At 37.5% G+C, this 22,055-nt stretch overlaps 1 protein-coding gene across 8 annotated transcripts in view; it reads left to right on the top strand.

Annotated features, from left to right (window-relative positions):
* The window catches only part of LTBP1 (latent transforming growth factor beta binding protein 1), a 184,068-nt gene that overhangs the window by 49,825 nt on the left and 112,188 nt on the right, over window positions 1-22,055 (top strand). For 6 of the 8 annotated variants that reach the window (XM_063390679.1, XM_063390680.1, XM_063390678.1 and 3 more), the window contains exon 5: window positions 13,935-14,102. In XM_063390679.1, the coding sequence (XP_063246749.1) occupies window positions 13,935-14,102 (168 nt within the window). Of the gene's footprint in view, window positions 1-13,629; window positions 14,103-22,055 lie in introns of those variants that run through there. The other 2 variants (XM_063390681.1, XM_063390682.1) reach the window with 2 other exon arrangements.

Below are 22,055 nucleotides of genomic sequence, written 5' to 3'. Positions count from 1 at the left end.
ATAATAAATTCTAAATGTAGTCTTTCTGGAATTCCTTTCAACACAGTTATTGTGAGAACTGCTTATTGCAGCAGTAAGAGGCTAGGAAGTTCTCAGTTTCACTCTATCCACTGCTGGTTGCTGTATGGTTCTTCAGAAAATGCATTTAAATAAACTCTTCATTTTCCAGCCTGAGATGTCTGAGGGCTACTGTTCAGTGGCATTGAGCATTTTGCCCATTGAGCTGAAAACAGTGAAATTTCTGAAATCAGTTGTCTGGTGTTGCCTGCACGTGTACGACGATTTTGTACACCCTTTCACCAGGCTACAGTTCCTTATAAGTACAATGATAATGCCACTACTTCCCTGTTTTAGAGGCATGGTGAGAAAATGTATTAATTAGTGACTGAGGCGACCACAGAATGCACTGAAAGCAGAAGAAAAGAATACTTTACTTACAACTGGAGTGGTATTAGGTGAAGTAAATTAGGCATGTGATGGTATAAAGAAGTTATCACAAGGAAGAAGGCAGGATAAGAAAGAAAATGAGACTAACCTTTATTCAGGAAGACAATGTGAGAATTGTGTGAATTTTGCAATTGAATTTACATGTTAAGTTGATAACACTAGATACTATAGAAAATTGCTTTCTTTTAGGTAGATTGAGTTGTTTTGATCTTCACCAAAATTCTCTTTAAAATTAAGGAAGGAGAACTTGTTTCTATTTTGGATAGTAAATGAAAACATGTCTTGAATTTAAGTAGTAAAGGTTACATAAGGTTTAGTGAATTTGGGCTTGCAGCAACCCACTGTGGCTTAGTTGTATGTGTTGTGGGTGGAAGTTGGTCAAATATGCCTGTAGGGCTTTTTGATTCTTAGAATCTGCTCATGGTTCTGTGGACTCTTTAATTCTTGTGTAGGGATGAAGCTGAAACAATATGAAAGTTGTGTAATTCCTCTGACTGTAGATACGTTACATTTCATCATATTTTACATAAGTTTATGCACATGAAATAAACTTGATGTGGAAGAAAATGTCCCAGCACTGAGAGCTGTGATGTACAGAATACTCTGTTCCAAATTGGGCATAACAAGAGCTTTCCTGTATTGGCAGCACAATACAGTGGTAACTTAGTGAAGCTCTTCTGTAAGTTTATATGTAATTACATATGCTGGCTTCACCCATGACTTCATAGTTTGATTTGAGCAAATCCCAGGTGTCACTTTGAAATTCCAGTTTAAACTATTTTTGTGGAATTGCACCATTCTGACTTCACTAAATGACACTTACTTCACAATAATAGTATTTCCCCAGCAGGAAGTATGGGTAAACAGCTGCAAAAGGCCTAAATGTTTTACTGCTTTAAAAAGTGCACATAGAGATATGACATGTGTTGCACATAAATGCATCTGTATGGTTTGACATTCTAGTAAAGTTCAGACTTTGAAGGAGAATCTCCCTCAGGTCTTCACTGGGTCAGATACTCTTTCTCCTGTTCTTGATAGTGCGTTGTGGAACTGCCCTTCATGAACAGCAAAATAATTCTCTCACTGGCTTATCTTAACTAGATCATTGCGTTGTGGTCCTTGTAACTTCTGCCTGTCAATGTACTTATGGATATTAGAGTTAAACAGTGGTAATGTTCCCAACTGGAAGTTTTGGGAAATTTGGAGATAAGGGAGCATCTTAAGGCTGCACTCTGAAAAAGGTATAGCCAGCAGAATGAGGTGAGTGAAACCAGAACTAACTCTTAGAAGATTAACATTAAGAAATAACTGCACAATTACAACATAGGCTGTTTGGAGGGTATGTAGAGTCAAATTTGCTTCAGTCACTCATGGCAAACTGATGTTCATGTGTTGCTCCTAAAATTGTATATAGTCAATTGCAAGGGAATGGGCTAAGTTGGGGATTTTTTTGTTTTGTGTTCTCAAGTGCATGTGTGTTCAAAGCCTGTGCTCTCATTCCAGAGGCAGAAGGGATTTTTCAGGGACAAGCTAAAAAGTTTAAGAAAAAAATTATTGCTGTCAGCATCATAGTCAAACAGCACAGGGGCTTTTTCTAAGAATAGTTTTAGTGTGAAGCATCCTTTTCCTCTTCTCCCATTTAAGAGCGTCATTCTTCCTGCTATTGAACAGCATGGTGAATCATAAGAGCCATTTAGAGTTTACTTTTGATTCCAGCAGGACTTGGAAACAACAGGCTGAATTCTAGATGTAAATTGAGTTATCTAGATTCACATTAATGCAGCTAACTCTAGCAAACCCAGCCGCACATTTACTTTACTTTTGCCTCAAAAAATAGGGTAACAAATTCTGAAAAAATAACCAAAAATAAATGCAGTTTATTTAGCAATTATAAAAGACTATGGAGTTCTTTGGGAATCTTGGAGACAGAATAGCTCTGTATAAATACAAACTATTTAACTCAATATACTGTTGCTGTAGGCGTTCTAACAATACCCTTGCTAAGCTGTCTTCATGATTGTTTGTGTGTCCATAAAGGCCTCACAATGGAGGAGGCCAGAAAATCAGCACCCCCCAAAATGTACTGTATTTTTCTCTTTGGAATCTGAAAAGATTTTATGGCCCTGAGCTCACCAGAAAATAAATGTCTGCCTGACAGGCAAAGGCTGCTGGTGCTTTTGTAGAAACTATTCTAAATGCTGCATTCACCCAAAAATGAATTCTCATCCCCATGCATTAAAACACAGAGACAGAGACTGATACACAGCAGAATGAGGAAGAATGCTGGCAAAACAGATTGGTGATCTGGCAAACAGAATTACAATCAGTTCAAAGCGTGTAATTGCTGAGGGAAAACACAGACTGAGACAAATGCATCTCAACTTCTGCGATGAAAGAGTATTGGCTCCAAAACCAAAAATTGCTCAAGAAGAAAAGAAGAGGCTTTCCAAAAAATTCTGTAGGGGAAAGCCTTTATGATGTTTAAAAAAATGTTGATTTAGGTGGATATAGAGACCTATTGAACCCACACAATTAAACACTGAGTCCCTTAGCCTGGCCAACTCCAGAGTTGCTGTGATACAAGTCTTTGATATCAAGAACTGATTCTGATTGTTGCAAGTAGCTGAGTCTGGTTTTCTTTATAGGAGATGTGAAAGTGCTCGTCTGTCAGTGCCATTGCCTAGGCCAAAAGGAATGAACAAATGTTGACAAAAGAATTACTGCAAGAAGGTTCATACCCTGTGAAACTGAGATTTCAGAATCAGTGACATCCTTATGTCTGTTGTCATTTTTTCCCTCTTCAGAAAATTAGGGGAAAAAAAAAAATCCTGGCTTCATGTACTGCTGAGAGAGAAGATTTTTAATGGTGATTCAGCATGCAGAGGCGGCTGTATTCATTTATAACTTAATTCCATGATGTCCTGTCCTTTGTCACTGTTTACAGTTTGTTGACTTCCTTAGTGCTTTCTGATTGTTTCAGGAAATGAAATGTCAAGTGGATATACTTTAGTAAGGTAATATTAATTTAGCTTTTATTCCCTATTCTTCCTAGAAATGATCAACATTAAGTCTTGCAATTCAGACTTTTTTTTCTCATTTGAGAGAGTGGCATATTTTGAGAAGGGGAAACTATCTCAAGAACTTTTTTTCTTGAGAAGTAATACTCTTCCAACTTGAGCGTTGTAATACTATTGTCTCTTATTTGTATTATTATTGGGAAAGAAGCCTAAATAATAACTTTAGGCAAAAGGCATAATTTCAGATGAGTACATAATTTCAGGTGAGAATGATTCTCATTCCCAGTGTATAAAGACCAAATTCAGACGTTCTTGTGAAAGAGTCCTGTTGGTAAAGTGGACAGTGGCATTGTCTTTAGCTGGTAATACTGAAGCTCCTGTATGGCTGTAAGTTGGTGTGTAAAGATGTTGACTTCATTGTCAGAGTGTGCATTGCAGCAGCTTCCATCAGTGGAAAATTGCTTGTGATGGGTTGTAAAGTTACTGCTGCTTCATTACAGCTGAGAGGAGCACTGTGTAGAATAACTCTGTGGCTCTGTGTCTAAATGTGGGTTTTGGGCCTTTGATCCCATATCACTCAAGTGAAAGCCTTTTGGGTCCAGATATGGTTAGGTACCTAAGAAACTGGATAATTTGAATGGAAGCTTAAAAAGACTTGTTCACCTGAATGCTCTGCTTACAGCTGGAGCAGTATCCAGCCCCAAACCTGAAGCACTGATGTGAACTCAAGCATGAGACTCTTGAAGAGCTTCAAGTTCCGTTTCAGGACAAGTACTTCATTCTGGGAAAGACAGGCCATCTGGCTGCTAATATTTTGAGTAATTCATATTTGAAATTGCAGCTGAAGTGCTTGACTGCCTGCCTATCCTTAGAAGTACAGTCAGCTGAACTCTCCTGCAGGATTAAGCTCCCCAAGGACTGCTATAGCAGTCATAGTGGTGTCTGGAATCCAGCTGTAGTGAAGTCACATAGTTCGTCAAAGAAAAGTGTCTGAGCCCTAAACTAAGCAGTCTGGAACTAAGGATTTGAACTAAGCAGTCTTAGGTCATCAGCCTTTACTTTTGAATGGGTTGGGCACACTTCTGTTCAGTGTGCTGCTTCCTCCATGCAATTTATTTCTCTCATCCCTTGGAAAAGAGACCAAGGACTACTCAAGGCTAAAAATTAGTTCTTTATCATCACAACCATTTGTGGAGCTGGTTTAAATATAGCTTATTTAAACCAAATAAGTGCAATACAGATTAAAAGAATTATTGCCCAATAAGTATTGAAATGAGTTGAGGCCTTTCCATCAGACATCAAACCACACTGTATTCTCTAATTTATTTGAGTTGGTACCTTTTTCTGGATCACTCTTGTCTATATGAAGGGAAATGGTTTTGTTTCTCATTACCAGGGAGGACAGCTGGAGTTTAAGATAGGATGTTCATTGCCTTAGGATTATATATAAAGAATCTTTGTAGTGGTAAAAAAGACAAGGAAGACAAAAGGTGATTCATAAAACCTGCTGGCAGAAATATCAGATTTCAAATCTATGCATGATTTGTACATTATGGGATTCCACAGGACAAAACTGAATGTAATTTATGTGAATTCCTCTCTTCCTCTAAATAGGCTGTATCAGTTAGAGAATTTAACAGCAAAGGGCTTGTGGCATGTAAAGACAGTTAGGTCTTTCTAAGCAATCTCAGCACTTGTGCCTGCATATGATCCTTTGGTACTTTTAAGTGAAGCCATCCACAGAAAACACAAAAAAACTGTGTTGCAGATAGTAGAGAGCTTTTTGGAATTTGTCAAAATTATTAGAGGAAACCTATTTGAATGAAACAAGAGTTGCTGTAGTAAATTACTTCAAACAGTACTCTGTTCACACATCTCTGTTTTAAACTGAGATTAAGATAATTGAAGAGTGGGTTATTTGCCTCTCCTAGAATAGACTACTAAAATTTTTAGTGTGCTGTGGAGGTGGTGATGAGGAACACAGTGGAATTCTCTGTTCTATGTTCTCCCCTGACAGGGAGCAAGGAAGAGATTGTATCCCTGAGATAATCAGGAAGGAAGAATACTTCTCCAGTTATTTTCTTTTCAGTTACCTTCTTCGTTCCTGGAAGCTTCCTACCTGATGCTTCCTGGAAGTTTTCTGGATGACTTCTTTTCCTGTTCATCAGGCATGCTGAAGAAGGACACGGGGCTTAAAGAGAGGATATAGAAACAAGGGTGTGATAGAAGCAGGAAGCCTGAGAGCTCAGTTCTGACTGCAGGGAGAAGATTGTGGTAGGAGCTTCTGAGCAAGACAGAAGGAGGAAGTGATGTGAAGATGTATTGACATGGCTAATCAGAAATAGGTATCTAGAGAAGTGTGGGTAATAGCAAGAGGCAATAAGCATGGCAACAAAAATACCAGTGCATATCCCTCTTCAGTTACTGTCACATTAGGTAGTTGGATCATGGTTTGCTTTTTTGGAAGCCTTTTAGTTTGCATCAAGACAGTAGAACAGAGTACTTGAAAAGTGATGGAACATCAAAGGTTAAGCTGTATTAACTAATGAAATACATGTAACATCATACAAATGGAGCAAAAATATGAAGTACAGAAATAACAAAAAGTAGGAGTGCTAAACTGATTACGTTTTGAGAATGTGTTCCTACAGCTGTCTAGACATGTTAAATCAAGTACAGCTTGCCGTACAGTCATCTTGCTCAAAATGTTTGACTGGGTGGATGTGCACACCTCACCTCATGCAGAAGTGGGGGTGTACTTTTTTAAGCATTAGTGAAGGCTTTGGATCTTAGATGAAATAAATCTGGATTAACTCATTTTTACTTTCATTAACGTGTTTAATTTCTCCCAATGCTTGTGAAAAGAGAACTGGCTGTGAGGTGTGCTAGGGAACAGTAATCAAGTTTCTGGAAAGAGCAAAGGTAGGCATTGTATATTGAAGCCAAAAATCAAATTACTCAACAGCTGTGTCTTGTCTTTATTTAATCCGTATAGTTTTCAGACTTGTTTGTGCTTGTGACTGTTACAGAAAGAATAAGACTTATATTCTGCATGATTTTTAGGTGGGTGAGGTTTGAATGCAGGAGATTTTACTCCTGTGCTCAGAGCAGAGTGTAAGGGTTGTGTTCAGTCCTGCTAAGGTTGTGCAAGGGACGTTCTACATTTGTTTTATTGAGATGATATCTTATCAACAGTTCAGAAAGGGATTTTGGAGTTGTATGCCCCTTTGGCCTAGCCAGCAGATGGGTTCTGGGTATGAGGGATCAGCTAGTGCACTGTTGGGAGACAAAAATAAATTAAAATCACAGAAGCATTTTATGTAAAGCTGCATTAAGTAATTCTGCTGCTCTCCCCACCATTGATCAGACCTCAGCTGCAGTGTAGTGTGGTTTTGGACAGGGTTTGTGAAGAAAGATGAGGACCAAGTAACTGGTATCAAAAACAAAACAAAGAAGATGGAGATCTGCAAAATACAGGCTATTAGAATGTTTAAATGGTTTTGGTCTTGTCTAAATGAGACTGAGGGAGATTGATGGCAGTGGTCTTCAAGTACATTAGAAACTGATCCACAGAGGAGTAATGTTTTGTTAAAGTTTGCTGTAGATAAAGCAGGGCAATAGTTTGCTTGAGTTGCTACAGGGGAAATGCGGGTTAGGTATTTGGAATATCTTTACAATAAGAGAGGCTGATAGAATGCTGGAATAAATTCTTCAGGGAGGCTGTGGAATCTGCATAATAGAAGGTGTTTGAGGATAGTTTAGACAAATTTTTTGTTCAATGTTGCTCTTTTATCCTGGGAAAATTAAGATGGGGAGATTAAGTGATCTGTCGGAATCTCTTTCAGCCCTTTCTGTGCCTTTAAAAGCCTGTATTTCTCTTAATGTGTAATCAAAAATTTAGGGAAGGTCTGCCTCTTGCCTGTATGTCAATCTACTGAGGATTTATCTCTTTCTTTTTTTTTCCTTCTTTAGCTGCTACCAGTATAGATCTTGTAGATGATGTTATTTTTAAGTTGTATGACAGTTAAGTTCAGCTTGTTCTGGTCTTTAGGAACTAAGTTTTTCTTGGTTGGTTATGTTTTTTTTCTTTTGTTTTAAATTGATGACTAAGTGGTGACCTGACAGAACTTCCTCATATATTGTCAAAAGTTTAAAAAGGTCATTTGACAATAGTTCCAAGAGCTTAACTGTCTTACTTGTGTGGTTGATTTTTATATAATGTCATCTTTCCTTTTAGCTGAACATGCATATCTCGTGTAAGGACTAAACCAGGTGGACTGGTGAAATAACTGGGAGACATCTTTTTTTTTTAGGAAATAAGTAATTTCCTACTGCTTCTTTCCTTTCTTTTTTTTTTTTTTAATTGTGTCAGCATGTAGCTAAGAAAAAACAGAGTGTTGGTCATCTAAAAATTTAAAATGTTGAATATATTAGCTGTTTAAAAGCTAATTTGGTTTGATTTTAGAAGACTGTATTTTAAATGTTTGCCTCATGCATCATGGTTATAATTTGAAGATGTGAAATAGCCTGAGATATATTCTGTTCTCATTGGGAAGAGAATGTAATTTTAAAATAGAATCTTCATGTCTGATGACACACGAAACATATGAAGATATACTGGGATCAGTGCAGAAGTAGATTGCCATGAAAAGAGAGTAGTGCATATCATTTCTAGAGGTACTGATGGACTAGCTATAGTTCTGCTTGTTCTGTTTCTTTAGGAGATTTGCCTCAGGATATTTGTTATAAGTGAAGGCAATTAAGAAAACCAAACCAAAACAGTGAGAGCAAAAACAACATCCCCAAGCTGACCTCTTAAAATCATTTTAGAAATTTGTGTACCAGGAATATGGGAGATGTATGCATAAGCTACACTGTGCACTCAGCTGGTAGAAGCCACTGCTTAAAAAATTGTGAATCCTTTCGATCAGATCCCTGTGAAGCACAAAAGCATCACACAAATGACATCAGTGTTTCTGACACATTAAAATATTTTACTCTCTTTGCCCTCTTGACCAGTGTAGTTATCTATTTAACTGAATACCAGTCCTTTTTCGCTAGTGTTGCTAGCCCATTGTCTTCCCATAAAACAGGGACACACCACAAATCATCTGAGCTCCACTGCAGCTATTGAATACTGTCGGAATGTTGGAGCTGTGAGAACAGCCACAAACCCAAGGAAAAATGTGTTTATAGAAATTCTTGCAGAAAGAAACAAAGTCTGAGTTGCATTACACAGAGACTCAGGAGGTTGAGGAGGAATCCTTTCCCTTAGACAATTCTTTCCAGGCATGGCTGTGTAAGCTGTTGTGACCACCTGGATGTAAAATCTGCCACCTGCCCTGTCTTAACTACTTCACCTTTTCTGCTAATGCAGGGGGAAAAAATTGTCATAATGGATAGTGGGGGCAGAAAGGGTTCTGTTAAGAAATCCTTTTGCTTATATTTTCCATTTCTCCTAAGTTGTTGCTAAATCATAAATTTATCACAGCAGGAGTTTGCTGGGTTCATGATATTATATCATAGTGACTTACGGAGATGGAAAAAAAATCACATACATACAGTGCCAACTCTCAACTAAAATCTCATCACTTTACCCAGACATCTTTTTTTTTTTTTTTTTTTTTTTAATCTGGCTCAAGAGTTTTTACAGATTTTGGAAATTATGGGTACATTCTTCCACTGTTCTCTTTTGACAAATGTATCACAGAGTTCTTAAGTATAAGTGAGCCTGGACTTGCAGGCAGGATGATGGCGCTGTTGGCTGAATCTCATTGTGAATTTGCTCTCTAGCTGAGGGATGAGACTTTATCCAGTGTTAGTCATCTTGATCGTCCTGTCTTTATTAAAACAACAGTCTGAGTCTCTCTAGTTTAGCCATTTTTTTCAGTAACTTTGCTATTTATTTGGTGTTTGTGTCTTCTGCTTTTGGTTTTTTTTTTTTCTTTAGGCTCATTTGTTTATCTGGTCTCATATTTGTATTTCTTCAGTCTGCTGTTATACTTAGGAGCCTAGTGAGGTGTTTCATTTCCACATGTTTAAAATTGGTCTAGAAGAGTTTGATGTACTTCTGTCTATATATATATATATATATATATAAAATACTCCAGGTGTGTTGTTGTAGCACTATCAATTTTTTTTTCCAGAAATAGATTTGAGGTAATCTAAGTTGCAGATTTTGTCATGCCTTTATCACAGTGGCATCATCAGTAGAGGTTCTGGACTTTGAAGAAAATACTGTATATGCATCCTTAAAAATATACTGTCCTTTAATGTGAGCTAGTCCAAAGTCAAAAGAGGTCAAGGCTATAGCAGTAGCAGTATTTTCCTAGAATGACATTGTGGGGTTAGCATTAATACTGCAATATCAGCTAACAGATATGGAGAAATAGTTTCTCATTTAGAATTGAATTTTCCTCTTTGGAGAAGAAGAGGGGGATAAAAAATATACAGAAGAGGATATTCAAGGAAGTCCAAGAGTCTAAACTTGAAGTTTCTGCTAAAAGCTTCCTTCCAGGAGAAGGGCTTGTGGTCTTTTTTTTTCAAAGTGAATCTGTGTGTACTAAGCTCACTGTTAAGGCCCCTAAGCCTCAGAATCTGGGAGGATAGTACTGTTTACTTTTCTGCAACTGCAGAAAAGAATGATGATGACATCTGTGCCTTGAATCACCTCCTCAAATGCTGATCAATTTTTAGCTCGGAGGCCATAATTAGCTTTGTATCCATCCTAAATGTCTTCAAAAGAATTGACGCTAAAAACTGTGGCCTGCTAGGGAGGGAGAACAAACTAAGTGTTTCTTATAGTTTTCATAAATCCAAGAAAGATGGAGAAAATCTTCCCATGTCAAAAGACTATGAAGGTGTCTTATTTTTGTGTCTTTGCAACTACCAAAACAGGAATATCTGAGAATTTGCTTTATTGCAAAATAACTAGGATACACCTGGATAAAGACATCATGTGATGATTGACAAACCAGCTGACAGGTCAAGCATGAAGGGTTATAGTAAATGGGGTTACATCAGGCTGGTAACTGGTGACTAGTGGGTGTCTATAGGGCTACATTTTAGGGTCAGGGCTCTTCAACACAGTTTGAAGTGCCACAATATAAGAAGCCTACAAAGCAATTGGACAGTGTCCAAAGAAAGGCCATGAAAACAGGAAGGGCCTGGAGGAGAAACCATAAGGGGAGCAGCAGAGGTTATTTGGTCTGTTCAGCCTGGGAAAGAAGAGACTGAGGGGAGACCTCACTGCAGTTACACCTTCCTCATGAGGGGAAGAGACGGGGCAGGCACTGATCTCTTCTCTCTGGTGACTAGAGACAGGACCCAAGGGAATGAACTGGAGTTGTGCCAGGGCAGGTTTAGGTTGGATATTTGGACAAGATTCTTCACCCCGAGGGTGTTTGGGCACTGGAACAGGCTCCCTGGGGAAGAGGCCACAGTACCAGCCTGAAAGAGTTCAAGAAGTGTCAAGGCCCATGCTGTGAATCTTGGGTTGGTCCTGTGCAGGACCAGGAGTTGGACTCTGTCTTTGTGTAGATACCTTCTAACTCAGGATATTCTATGAAAAACTTAGCTGAATAATGATTTGAATATTTGTAGGGGCTAGGGCCTCCATTATGTTGTTTTTAAGACTTTTTCCTGAAAAACTCCATTTAAGTATTGTGTCAGGGATACTCTTGAGCTCTATAGATATTGATCTGTGTTTTTGAAAGTACTGTTTGACTACTGTTACTCCCAAACTTAGATACTAATATTTTTTCACCCAAAAGCATTGAAAAGCCAATTTTACAATTTCTGTTGAGTCTCATACTAAGGCATCTCTTTTACTAAAATAACTGCCCAATGGGATTTCCTGGTAAAATCTAAACTATGTGATAAAAATGATTTTAAAATTGTTGTTGTTGTGAACACTATGCTCAAGATTTACTACAGCTCGGCACTCAACAACATAGTACAAGAATACTGTGAGGGAGAATTAAATGATGGTTTAGTTACAGGCCTGACACTGGGTGTACAAACAATCTATTGCACTTCGAAAGAGCCGCTTGGGTTCACAAATAGCACATTTTATTGAATGCAACACATATGGATATTTCTTCTGGATTGCTGGTGCCAAGTGCATTAAGTGCAGAGTAGGTGTATGTAGCACTAACAGTGCTATTGTATTTGTGAGCTTCCTGTCCTGGGTGAGCACTCAGCAGAGCTGAGGGGACAAGACTTACTGGAAGGTGTCCCACCTCGGGGGGTGAGGACAGCAAACCTCTCGCTCTATCTCTGCACAATTTCATGTCGAATTCTCATCTCCTGGGTAGAAAGAAGATGGCAGTTCTTCTTATAACTCATTAACCATGATTGTGCTAGATGCTTTGGTGGGACACACATCTGTCGTTTGTGGACACATTGTACAGAATATTCCTCGGTAGGAGGTGTACTTGGTTTGTACAAAGCATCTCTGGGTGTCAGGTAGGAGAATCAGGCCACATGGCCTCCACTTTTCTCCCATGTTCCTTCCCCATGCCATAGCGACACAAACCATGTGACCTCCGTTCAGTTTCAGTATTTGCACTGTGAGCTCCATCACATATTCAGCTCTGCATTTTCTGCCCTTCTAACACTGACAAAGGAAATTTTTTTTTTATTTTATTTTTTTTTTTTTAGCTGATCCAGAAATCTTGTTTGGGTCCCCCAATACTTGTTTCTACAGTGCAGGCAGGACTGACTTTTGTGACTCAGCTAACCCTGTTTTTTTAATTAGATCACATCCTAAAGGAAAAATACTGCTAAAATGTCTGAAAATATAAGGTATAAAATGGAGTCTTTTCTAGGAAAATATATGTATGAAACTATGCAAGTAAAGTATAAAGGTGGCAATACAATATTGCTTGTGAAGCTATGCTTTAAAAAAGCAAAGCTTAGAAGTTCTATCCTCAGCAGTTCATAGGTCACTGTTTATTGATTAAAGTGTATTCATGAAATGCGTGGCATCCTAGAATCCAAGATGTCTTCTAAATCCCCTAAAATCACAGTATTAGCCTTTGATGGAAATAATTTATTCTTGTATCTGTCAGAGCTCTTCCTTTTCTTAGCACTGTTTAGGGAGAATAAGGTGGGAGCCATCTGTACTGCAGCTGCTGTTCAAATAAAGCAATGCCTCTACTGTAGACAAAACAATCAGCACAATTGCTTGAATTTATTTGCTTATGAAGAGCCAGAAGTAAGAAGGCTTTATATTCTTTTGAAATGGGAAGACTTTTAAGATTGTCTTGGTATTTTCAAGAAAGTGTTTGTCTGGAGGGTGTTTCATGAACTAGGTTAGGCAACTATCTAGCAACTTTTTTATTTCTATGACATGAGGAGGAAGGACATTCTTCTCTTTCTGTGTGTCATCTCTTGGCATTGTTAGGTTTGATATGAAAGTATTCATTAATAGTTTCCGCAAAGATGCTGTGATATATTTTCAAGAACTTGCTGAATTTATTAGTAGTATGCAGAGGACAAAATGTTTTCTTTTTAAATAATTGCAAATGGAATCTGTTCTTTTCCCTGTTTTTCCCTAATAAGCAGTTTAAATATAGTTTTTGTCTTCAGTTCTTACATATAGAATCAAATACATCTGGTTTTAAATATAATTCTGTAACAAGAAATTCTTATAATTAGCTTAATTACAAATTAGTGCTTGTGCAGTCTTTATTGCATTCAAATTTTTTAAGGTGACTACGGGGAAGTATATAAAAAAAGAGAATCTAGCCATTTTTATCTTTGATCTCAGTGTTTTAAAGCACTAATACTTCTTCACTCTTTTCTCTGAGCTACTTATTACTAAAACAAAGGCTGACAGTAGAGCTCAGTTTATAATACATAAATTCTTGTGGAAAAATAGTGCCAGAAAACTGTGAAGAAAAAATGGGTCCAGGCAGCTGCGTCACAAGGTTTGACCACTTCAGGCTGGGGTGCCAGGAGATTTGAGACAGATGTTTTCAGACATGCCGCATGCCGAAAACGTTTCCAGGGGTCGAGCTACAAATAGTGACTTAATAAGTGCAGAAACAGGAAAAGTATGTAGGAATACACATGAGTTTATTCACCTCTAGGTGCACAGCCAGCCTCTTTACATTACATCTGCCTGTCAGGGTTGGCTATTTAAGCTGTCATGCCCTTGGTATTGCTCTTTGTCTGCCTGTGAATAAAGTGCAGCATTGTGATTACTAATCCCACTCCAGTGACTTGACTTTAAATGTGGTTTTGGAGCGGATCCCGGAGTTCTGTTTGCTAAGCTTCCTACTCCTGTTTCAGAGACACCACTGGAGATCTATGAGAGAGAGCACTGCAGACTGCCCTCCTCCTGTAGACCTGTCGCCTTCCCCCCCCTCCCCGTGCCTTTTTTTTTCCCCAAAGCTTTTTGAAGGAAATCAATGGATACCAAAGTGATCTGTTTCTTTTTCTTTTTTTCTTTGCCTCCACTGACAGTGGGAAATCACACTGGTCGCATCAAGGTGGTCTTTACACCCAGCATCTGTAAAGTGACTTGTACCAAAGGCAACTGTCAGAACAACTGTGAGAAGGGAAATACAACCACCCTCATCAGTGAGAACGGCCATGCTGCTGACACTCTGACAGCCACTAACTTCCGAGTAGGTAAGTACCCTGAAACTCTGTTTGTCCTTAGCTGTCCTCTCCTGACTAACTGAGGGAGGAGATGTTTTGTTATTAATACCACTTGTGCGTCTGTTACTCTTTGTTTGGAGGGCTGTGCCGAGTAGGAACCATTGTATGTTAGACAAGTTTCTGGAGTCCTTCGGAAATGTTCCCAAAAGTTCCTTTTGTGTCAGAGAAAAAAAGCTCCTGTGTTTTTCATCTGAGTTTTCAGCTGCAGGGATGCAACATGCTAAGCTGAAGCTTTCGGTAAAATTCCGCCCTCAGAGTTAGCGTTAGTAAAATGGGAAAATGACAGATGACACAAAAAGTTGTGTTTCCTGTATCAAATGCACATAAAACCTAATGAACAGCTAACAGTGACTCTGTCTTCAAAAATTTGTTCAGCAGTTCCTTAAAATGACAATCCTTTTCAAATATGCAGCAGCTTAAAACTTTTCTTACTGCTGAAAGTAAGTCAGATTTCATATCTGGCATTTTTAGAAACTGAAATAATGTTAAGCCTGATTAAAGTTATTGAAGCTAGTAATTACTGTGTTAATGTTTATTCTTTCTGCTTGCTCAATAAGAGTATCAACAGTATGCCAGACTGAACCCTACAACTCTTTGACTCTGTTGAAACAAATCCTGAAAGCTACCTAGGATAATAATTAGCATATTTTAACCGTGTACTATACAGGCATTTGTGTGCAAGTATTTGCTTTGTGAGTTAAGATCTACAGATATATGGGTGCATATCTAAACACTTTAAATTTGTTGGGTCACTTTATGACACCCTGAACTGCTCTTGGAGAGTAATTTTGTAGTTAGCCTGAAAATGTAATTGTGCTAGTTTCTGGAAAAAAAAAAGTTTTTGCAGATTTCTAGTTAAAGAATGCCAAATATGAACGCTGTAATTTTAGTCTCTGTCTTGAATAAACATAGAATTTAGGCAGTGCTGAGGCTGGCCAGTATTGCTGTTTTTCAAATGCAGTGTATTTCATGCTCTGAGGGTGGGGAGGGGGGGGAAGCTGTTTGAAATTATTATTCTGTTCTTCTGGACAGATGATAGAAAAAGCAGTTCCCTCTTTTAACACTCCTACTAGACTGTCAGACTGTGGGGGAAAGCCCTTGAAGGTACTAACTCATTCTTTCATAGTATGCATGTTTATAAATATGTATATGTTTTGGACTACTAGTAAAACCAGTATTTAAAAACAAGAACAGAACAAATTTTGGGGTTTGTTTGTGGTTGTTTGGAGACACAAAAAAAAAAAAGAAAAGTATTTTGTAAAGGAATGGTAAATCTTCTAATTTGTGTTTAACTGCCTGTGCAGATTTTTAACAATGTTTTGGCAAAAACCCCAGCTAAGTTTTTGTTTAATTTTCTGACTAGCTTGAAAGGATAGGGTTATACTTCCCTCCTTTCATTTGACCTAATTTTTCTATTGAAATTATGAAATGCCGAGAACAGGCAGTCGTGTAATTTGTCTGCTATGTAAATCTGTGCTGTAACACGACCTTCTCCCAAATAGTTGAGAACTTGGAGAGCGGAAATGGACCTGTGAAGACGTGTTCCACACCTTCCTTCCTGGCCTCAGGCCACGCAGCTCGATGCGCTGGGTACAATGGGCTGCTAGAAACATTGAACAAAAGCAGCCTAGAATAGCGTTCCATGGAAAGGGAAGGGAGTCTTATGTAGAAAAATGTATAAAAGCAAGTTGCTACATATAGATAAGGATTTTTCACCTGTCTGTTAGCTATCTTCCTTACTACATTTAAAAGACAAAATGTGTTTAGTACAGCTCTAAGTATTGTCATTTTTACTGAAGTGTGAGACGGTCTGAATTAGCACTTAAAGGCTCTCCAATTAAAAATGCTGCATGAACTTCTTAAGAACTAGAGAAGAGGGATCCTGTGCTTGTAGGTTGAATTGTGTCACTAATCACAGTTTTCAGGAGCTTTTGAATCAGAGTTTAAAATACATATTGCTGAAATAATTTTTCATATCTGTTCTCTAACTAGTGCCTCTCACTAGCTTAGGCTTGTCTTGATGTCTCCTGGCACATAAAGCAGAAGTAATTTGTGTCTTCCAAGATCATTAACTTTTGTTATATTTTTAACAGCTGAATTATGTTTAACTTGTGCTTTTAGCTTTGAAGTTCCTGTTCTCAACTTTTTTACTTACCGTTAATGTGTGGAAAATCTTATTTAGATGACTTGGTATTTGAATATGCAACCATGAAACAGAATGTCATGTCAGGAAATACATATTTAAAACAGTGCACTTTTTCAGTATGTTTTTTTAAAAATATTTGTTCTGCCTAAAACCCAGGGAAAATAGTCACATGCCCTATCTGGAAAAGTTTTAAATGCATTTCTGTAGCAGGCACAGCATTCTAATACACAAGACTGAATTTGGGTTCTCGGATGACAGATTAGATAGACAGCAGTTTGCTTGGTTCTTAATAATAAATTATTTCTAATAATGAGCCAGAGTAAAATTCTTTGTTTCTCTTCAACTTTGTGCTGGACTTTGTAAATACTGCGTTTTCAGAGAGAATAGGTTGCAATATCTGAGCTACAGCTGCTCATGCTTTGCCATGGATTATTTCAGATTCTTAAAATGTGCACAGTTTGTCAATTCAACTGAAGCTTGATAGCAGTGAGCCCAGGCAAGGAACAAATCCTGTTTCCTGAAAATTTTACACAGTATGGATAAGCCATTAAAAACAAAAACCCACAACAAGGGACAGACTGGGCAGAATGCTGCTTTTCAGGTAGCTGAGATTTTTGGCTGTGGTGAGGAATAGCTCCTAGCACTGCAATTTAAGGTGCTGAAAGCTTGGTATTTAAAATGAAGGACCTCTTTGATTTGCCAGGCTGCTTCAGTGAAAACTTAGGTTTTTTGCAGTTTCATTTTGTGAATGGGATATGTTGCAGTTAAACTAACCAACCTCCAATATTTCATTGGCTTGGAGAATGAAAGCATTTAATCTGAGTGGAAACTTCTGCTGAATAGATGGATCTTATTATTCTGTTGGACTGAAGCATGTGCAGTTTGTATGATATTTCAGTCCCGATACATCTACTGAGGCTTGTAAAACAGGGTCGATATGTGTGCATAGGAAAGGATGGGAATAGAGTAGCACATGAGGTTTCTCTCTCTTTCACTGTTGAAGTTAGTCAGATGTCCTGTTTCTACTCAAAATTATTTCACATTCTAATTTTGAAATGAATTCTCTTCCTGTAAGGAGTAGGAGAACAGTGACTAATTTTTAACTGTAAAATGAAGCAATAAGGAATTAGTGAAAGCCCAAATTAATATTTTCATGCTTTTTTTCCCCACTATTGTGTATATATATATTTAATTCTGGATTTTCATTCTATTTTTTTCCCAAGGGATCTGTGCTTCATTCTTTGAACAGGAATGACAGAACTTAGTAAAGGAAGCAGTCATTTAATACTTAGGTTCATATTCACAGTTCAGTTCTGCATCTCATTTAAAGTGATTCATTCAAACTGTTATAAATGAGCAGTCAAAGTTGTATGTTTGTCAGTGAAAGTGCGTATCTTTCTGTAAAAATTCTGTGTCTGAGCACTTGGCAGTATCAGTGTCAAATAAGGAAACAGAATCATAGAATTATAGAAGGGTTTGGGTTTGAAGGGACCTTTAAAATCTTAGTGTTCCAACCCCCAGTCATGGGCAGGAACTCCTTCCACTAGACCAGGTTGCCCAAAGCCCCATCCAACCTGGCCTTGAATGTTTCCAGGGATGGGGCATCCACAGCTTCTCTGGGCAACCTGTGCTCGTGCCTCATCACTCTCACAGTAAGGAATTTCTTTCCCTATCTAATGTAAATCCACCCTCTTTCCATTTGAAGCCACTCCCCTTGTTCTGTCTGTGCCCATGTAAAATGACCCTTTCCAGCTGTCTTGTAGGCCCCCTTTAGGTGCTGGAAGGCTGCTGTGACGTCAGCTTCTCCAGGTGAAGTTGGTGTCTGAAGTAAAAATGTATCTTCATATTCAATCGTAAGTTCTGAAACTTTCATCATGGATGACCTGGATATTCTGTACCCTATTGCAATAATTCTCAAATTATGTTGCCTCTTGAATTTTGGCACTTTTCATATTGTAATTTTCTATCAAAAAACTTTACAGCTTTACTGTGTTGACTCTGTGTAAATGTTTTTAGATAATTGAGGTTGTCCAGAAGTTTCCAATTACGTGTAGACTGAAACTTTCAAAAAGCAACAGAAGCATTTTGCTCAAATTTTATTTGGTCTTCTCTTGAAAGCAGTGAAAGAAAATTTGACCAATATATTTTAAAACAATAGGTTATTCAAAGGAAATTTAGTAGGAAAACCCACTATGCAATTATTATTCTAACAGAATTTCCTATCTAGGAAAGAGTTTAGTAAGCATGATTATTTAGAGTTGTGAAAGTTTAAAGCAGTTATTTTACAAAATGTTGACAGAATTCCTGGATTTTATTCAGACCTATGTGATCATGAATTACTGTTAGTGTTGTAGGAGTTAGCATTGTTTTTTATTCAAGCCCTTCAGGTATTACTGAAGAGTAGTGTTGGCTAAAAATGGCAATTACCTGCAAGCAAGGCAGCCAGTTGGCAAGCCAGCCAGCTGCCTTTATCTGTAATTTAATGTGACAGAAAGTCCAAGAGAAATGGTTGGTGTTTTCTTGCTCCCATTTGGTATTAAAGTTGTCAGTTCTTTGCTCCTTATTATACATACGGCACATGTCCTGCTACACTGAAGAGGAACTGTAAGACTGATATTTAAAGAGGATTTTCTGATATCCTTTTGGTGAAAAGGTGTGTTTTAAATAGTATTAGAAAGCTAAATTGATGACATGTGAAGGCATATAGAAGACCAATGTCTTTTGTACGTGTTTGTATAGATTTGTGCGAATTTACAGTCACAGTCTTTTCTGGCAGCTTGTGAGGTACATACACACTGCTCAGTCTTTTGCCCATTACATTTTACTCTTTTGTTTTACTGCATTTAGTAAGGGTTGCTAGAAAGGTAGCATGTTAGAAGTGGCACTTTGCTCTCTGTTTTGAAGTGGTGTTTGCTATTTGGTGAATGGCGTCAGCCTGTGCGGGTTACCCATCATGTATGACCCACGGAACTGCCCCAGCAAAACACTGTTCCTGTGGCTTCATCTGAGATGTACCAGATGAACATGGGAAGGATTTAAAATAATTTGTAGCACATGTCATGCAGAGATTTGTAAAATTTCTTTTGGTAACATAAGTGAGAAATTATTTTATTTTAATAATTCTATTTTCAACTTTGTGCGTTCCATCAGAGAACCTAACTAAATAGAAGCTTATTTCTGGACTAACTACTTAGATCAAGAACAGCATATGAAAATTCATAGTTGTTTTTAGTAAATATTCTCTGTGGGTAAGAGTGAAGTGTTACTTTGAAATATCCTTGAGTTTTGCACTTGAACTTGCAAATATGAAGAAGTTGTGATGCGAGAAATTTATTATTCCTTTAGTATTATCACTTTTGCCCTTTTACTTGGTGGGTACCTTGTAGCCTTATTTGGTAAAAGCTTTGTTTCTACTGTTCTTGCAGTAATTATAGTTTGTGCATTGTCAGGCTTCATTGGTTTATGCTTTTTTTGCTGCCAGATGAAATATTATTTCCTTCAATAGACCCATGAAAATTTCACAGTTCTTGGACAACTTGGCTAAAAGAATAACTTTTAAAACTTTCTTCAACAGTAGTCAAAGAAGTTGGTCAGTCTGTCAGTGTATGTGTCTCAGAAAAAAAAATAAGAAAAGGACATTAAGATTTACCCACTGCTTTATCTGGTAGTTTGAAATTTAATCTGTACAAATGGTGACTCTGCTAGAGATACTCATGCAGCAAGATTGTAATAGCTGTAGCAAAATGAAGGCCAAGTATTTTTCTTCAGACAGTGAACTGAGTAGCTAAAATAATGACAACTAATGGTGGGACTACTGTTATAAATTGTTCTTTGCCTTATGGAAGATAATAGGAAAAAGATATTTCCTAACCTGAAGAGCCAATGCAAAATTATTTGGGAGGAATCAATTATGACCATCAATTCAGAAGACCTTTCTTTTTTCCAATCTCCCTTTGTTCTGTAAATAAATCTGAGCTGACAGCAGAATGAGTTAATTTACTTACAGTCCAGGTAGTATAGTATAGGCTTTTCTAATCTGAAATACAAGTGCACTACAATTGTGTCCTGTAATGTAAGAGTACCATTCTATAGGCGGAGCAAAGCTCAAGGTTTTAATGCATTTTTAATTATGGGTCTCTAGTGCTCAAGTTAAAGAAAAACTGTATTTTAATGATTTTGTTAGTTTTAATATTCATATCTGTTCAAAAAATTATTTCTTTCTCCCATGTATTTATTGGAACTTATCAGCAAATAATTCTGGTTTCTGCCATGGAACTTAGAGCACCTGTGAGCTCTTTCTTCATAATCTTAAAATAATTATTCAAACTTGACATCTTTACTTCAGACTCCAGTGGAAACCAGATGCTAATTTATAGAAGAGAGATTGTGTAGTCAGATGATTTTAATGAGGTTGAACTCAACTTGTTTCCACTCACTTGCTCACCTTAAAGACTTCAGACCATCACCATGAAGCAAAAGTCCATCTGCTCTCAAAGTACTCCCCAAACCATCTATTACAGAGAATACAGTTTTGGATGTGTAGTCATAGGAAAAACCACAAATGGAAATGATACAAAATCCACGCCTGCAGCCGTTCAAAAACACGTGGAGTATGTTTCCCTCAAAGTTAAAGCAAAACAGAACACAAAGCAAAAATGCATACTGTTTTATTTTACTGTATATGGTTTTAATTTATAGAGATTAGTTTATGTACATCTGACTTGAAGTGCTGTATAAGGAGAACTAAGAATGCATTTATTTGAATGATTACATTGTTGCATATTCATATAAAAACACTATTTTGTACAGCTATAACTGTGTTATTGCTAAACTGAATGTGTTTGCACATACCTCACTGAAGATCAAGTATATACCAGCTTTGAAAGAAAATTAAGAAAGAAATTGCCTCTAAATTATGCAAGTACAAAAGAAAGAGTGAAAATTTTCTCTACATGTTAAAATATGGCACTTATCATTCATAGATTTCTTTGCAGATGGGTTTGTATTTAACGTGTCCTTCTGGGCTTAGCACAGTTAGAAGGAAGCAAGCCACTATCAGTGCTCTGTTGATCTCAGTCTTTCCCATTCAGCCTTTCCACTGCTTGTTCTGTTTTTTTATTCTGCTCCAGATAATTCTCATATGAGTGCCTGTGTAGCCTGTATAGTGTTCATCTATCCATTCCACCTGTAATTAGCTCTTAAATTTGAATATCACTGTAATTGAGAGTCCTGTTTTTGTAGAGACATAGAGCCGCTAGGATTCCTGGATTTGTCTTTCGGAACATAAACTTTGTCTTTGTTATGTACACACTTAAATTCAGTGAGTTTTCTATATATCCATAAAAACCTGTCAAGAGGGTGGACCATGAACTTGCAACCAGGGATGCACAAATGTGAACCAAGTTGAAGTCTACGGGAACTGTGAACTCTTTTTTCCCACTAATCTCTTGTGAAGTTTTAAGGGGTGCTAGTCAATGAATAGAAGGAAAAATGGATATTTTCGGATTGCACAGGAAGAGGAATGAGTTTTAAGAACCCAAACAGCATATTTCTCATCTATATTTTATTTCTCCAAATAATTTGTTAATTTCTCATTTTGGTTGTATTTTCAATTTGATGTAAAGATGTTAAGATGAGCTATTAAATCAAAATTTGTATTTGATATTACTTAGATATTTTAAATTTAGGGGAACTTTTAGCAGCTGTTCATCTCATAATTTAGAAATGAATTCTTTGACTTCTCCCTGAGAGGGACTGCCTCTGTCCATAGGATGTAT

The sequence above is a fragment of the Prinia subflava genome, chromosome 2, assembly GCF_021018805.1.
Source record: "Prinia subflava isolate CZ2003 ecotype Zambia chromosome 2, Cam_Psub_1.2, whole genome shotgun sequence".
In the NCBI taxonomy this organism is placed as follows: Eukaryota; Metazoa; Chordata; class Aves; order Passeriformes; family Cisticolidae; genus Prinia; species Prinia subflava.
Note: the sequence above shows the minus strand (reverse complement) of the source record. Positions and strands in the feature narration are given on the sequence as shown.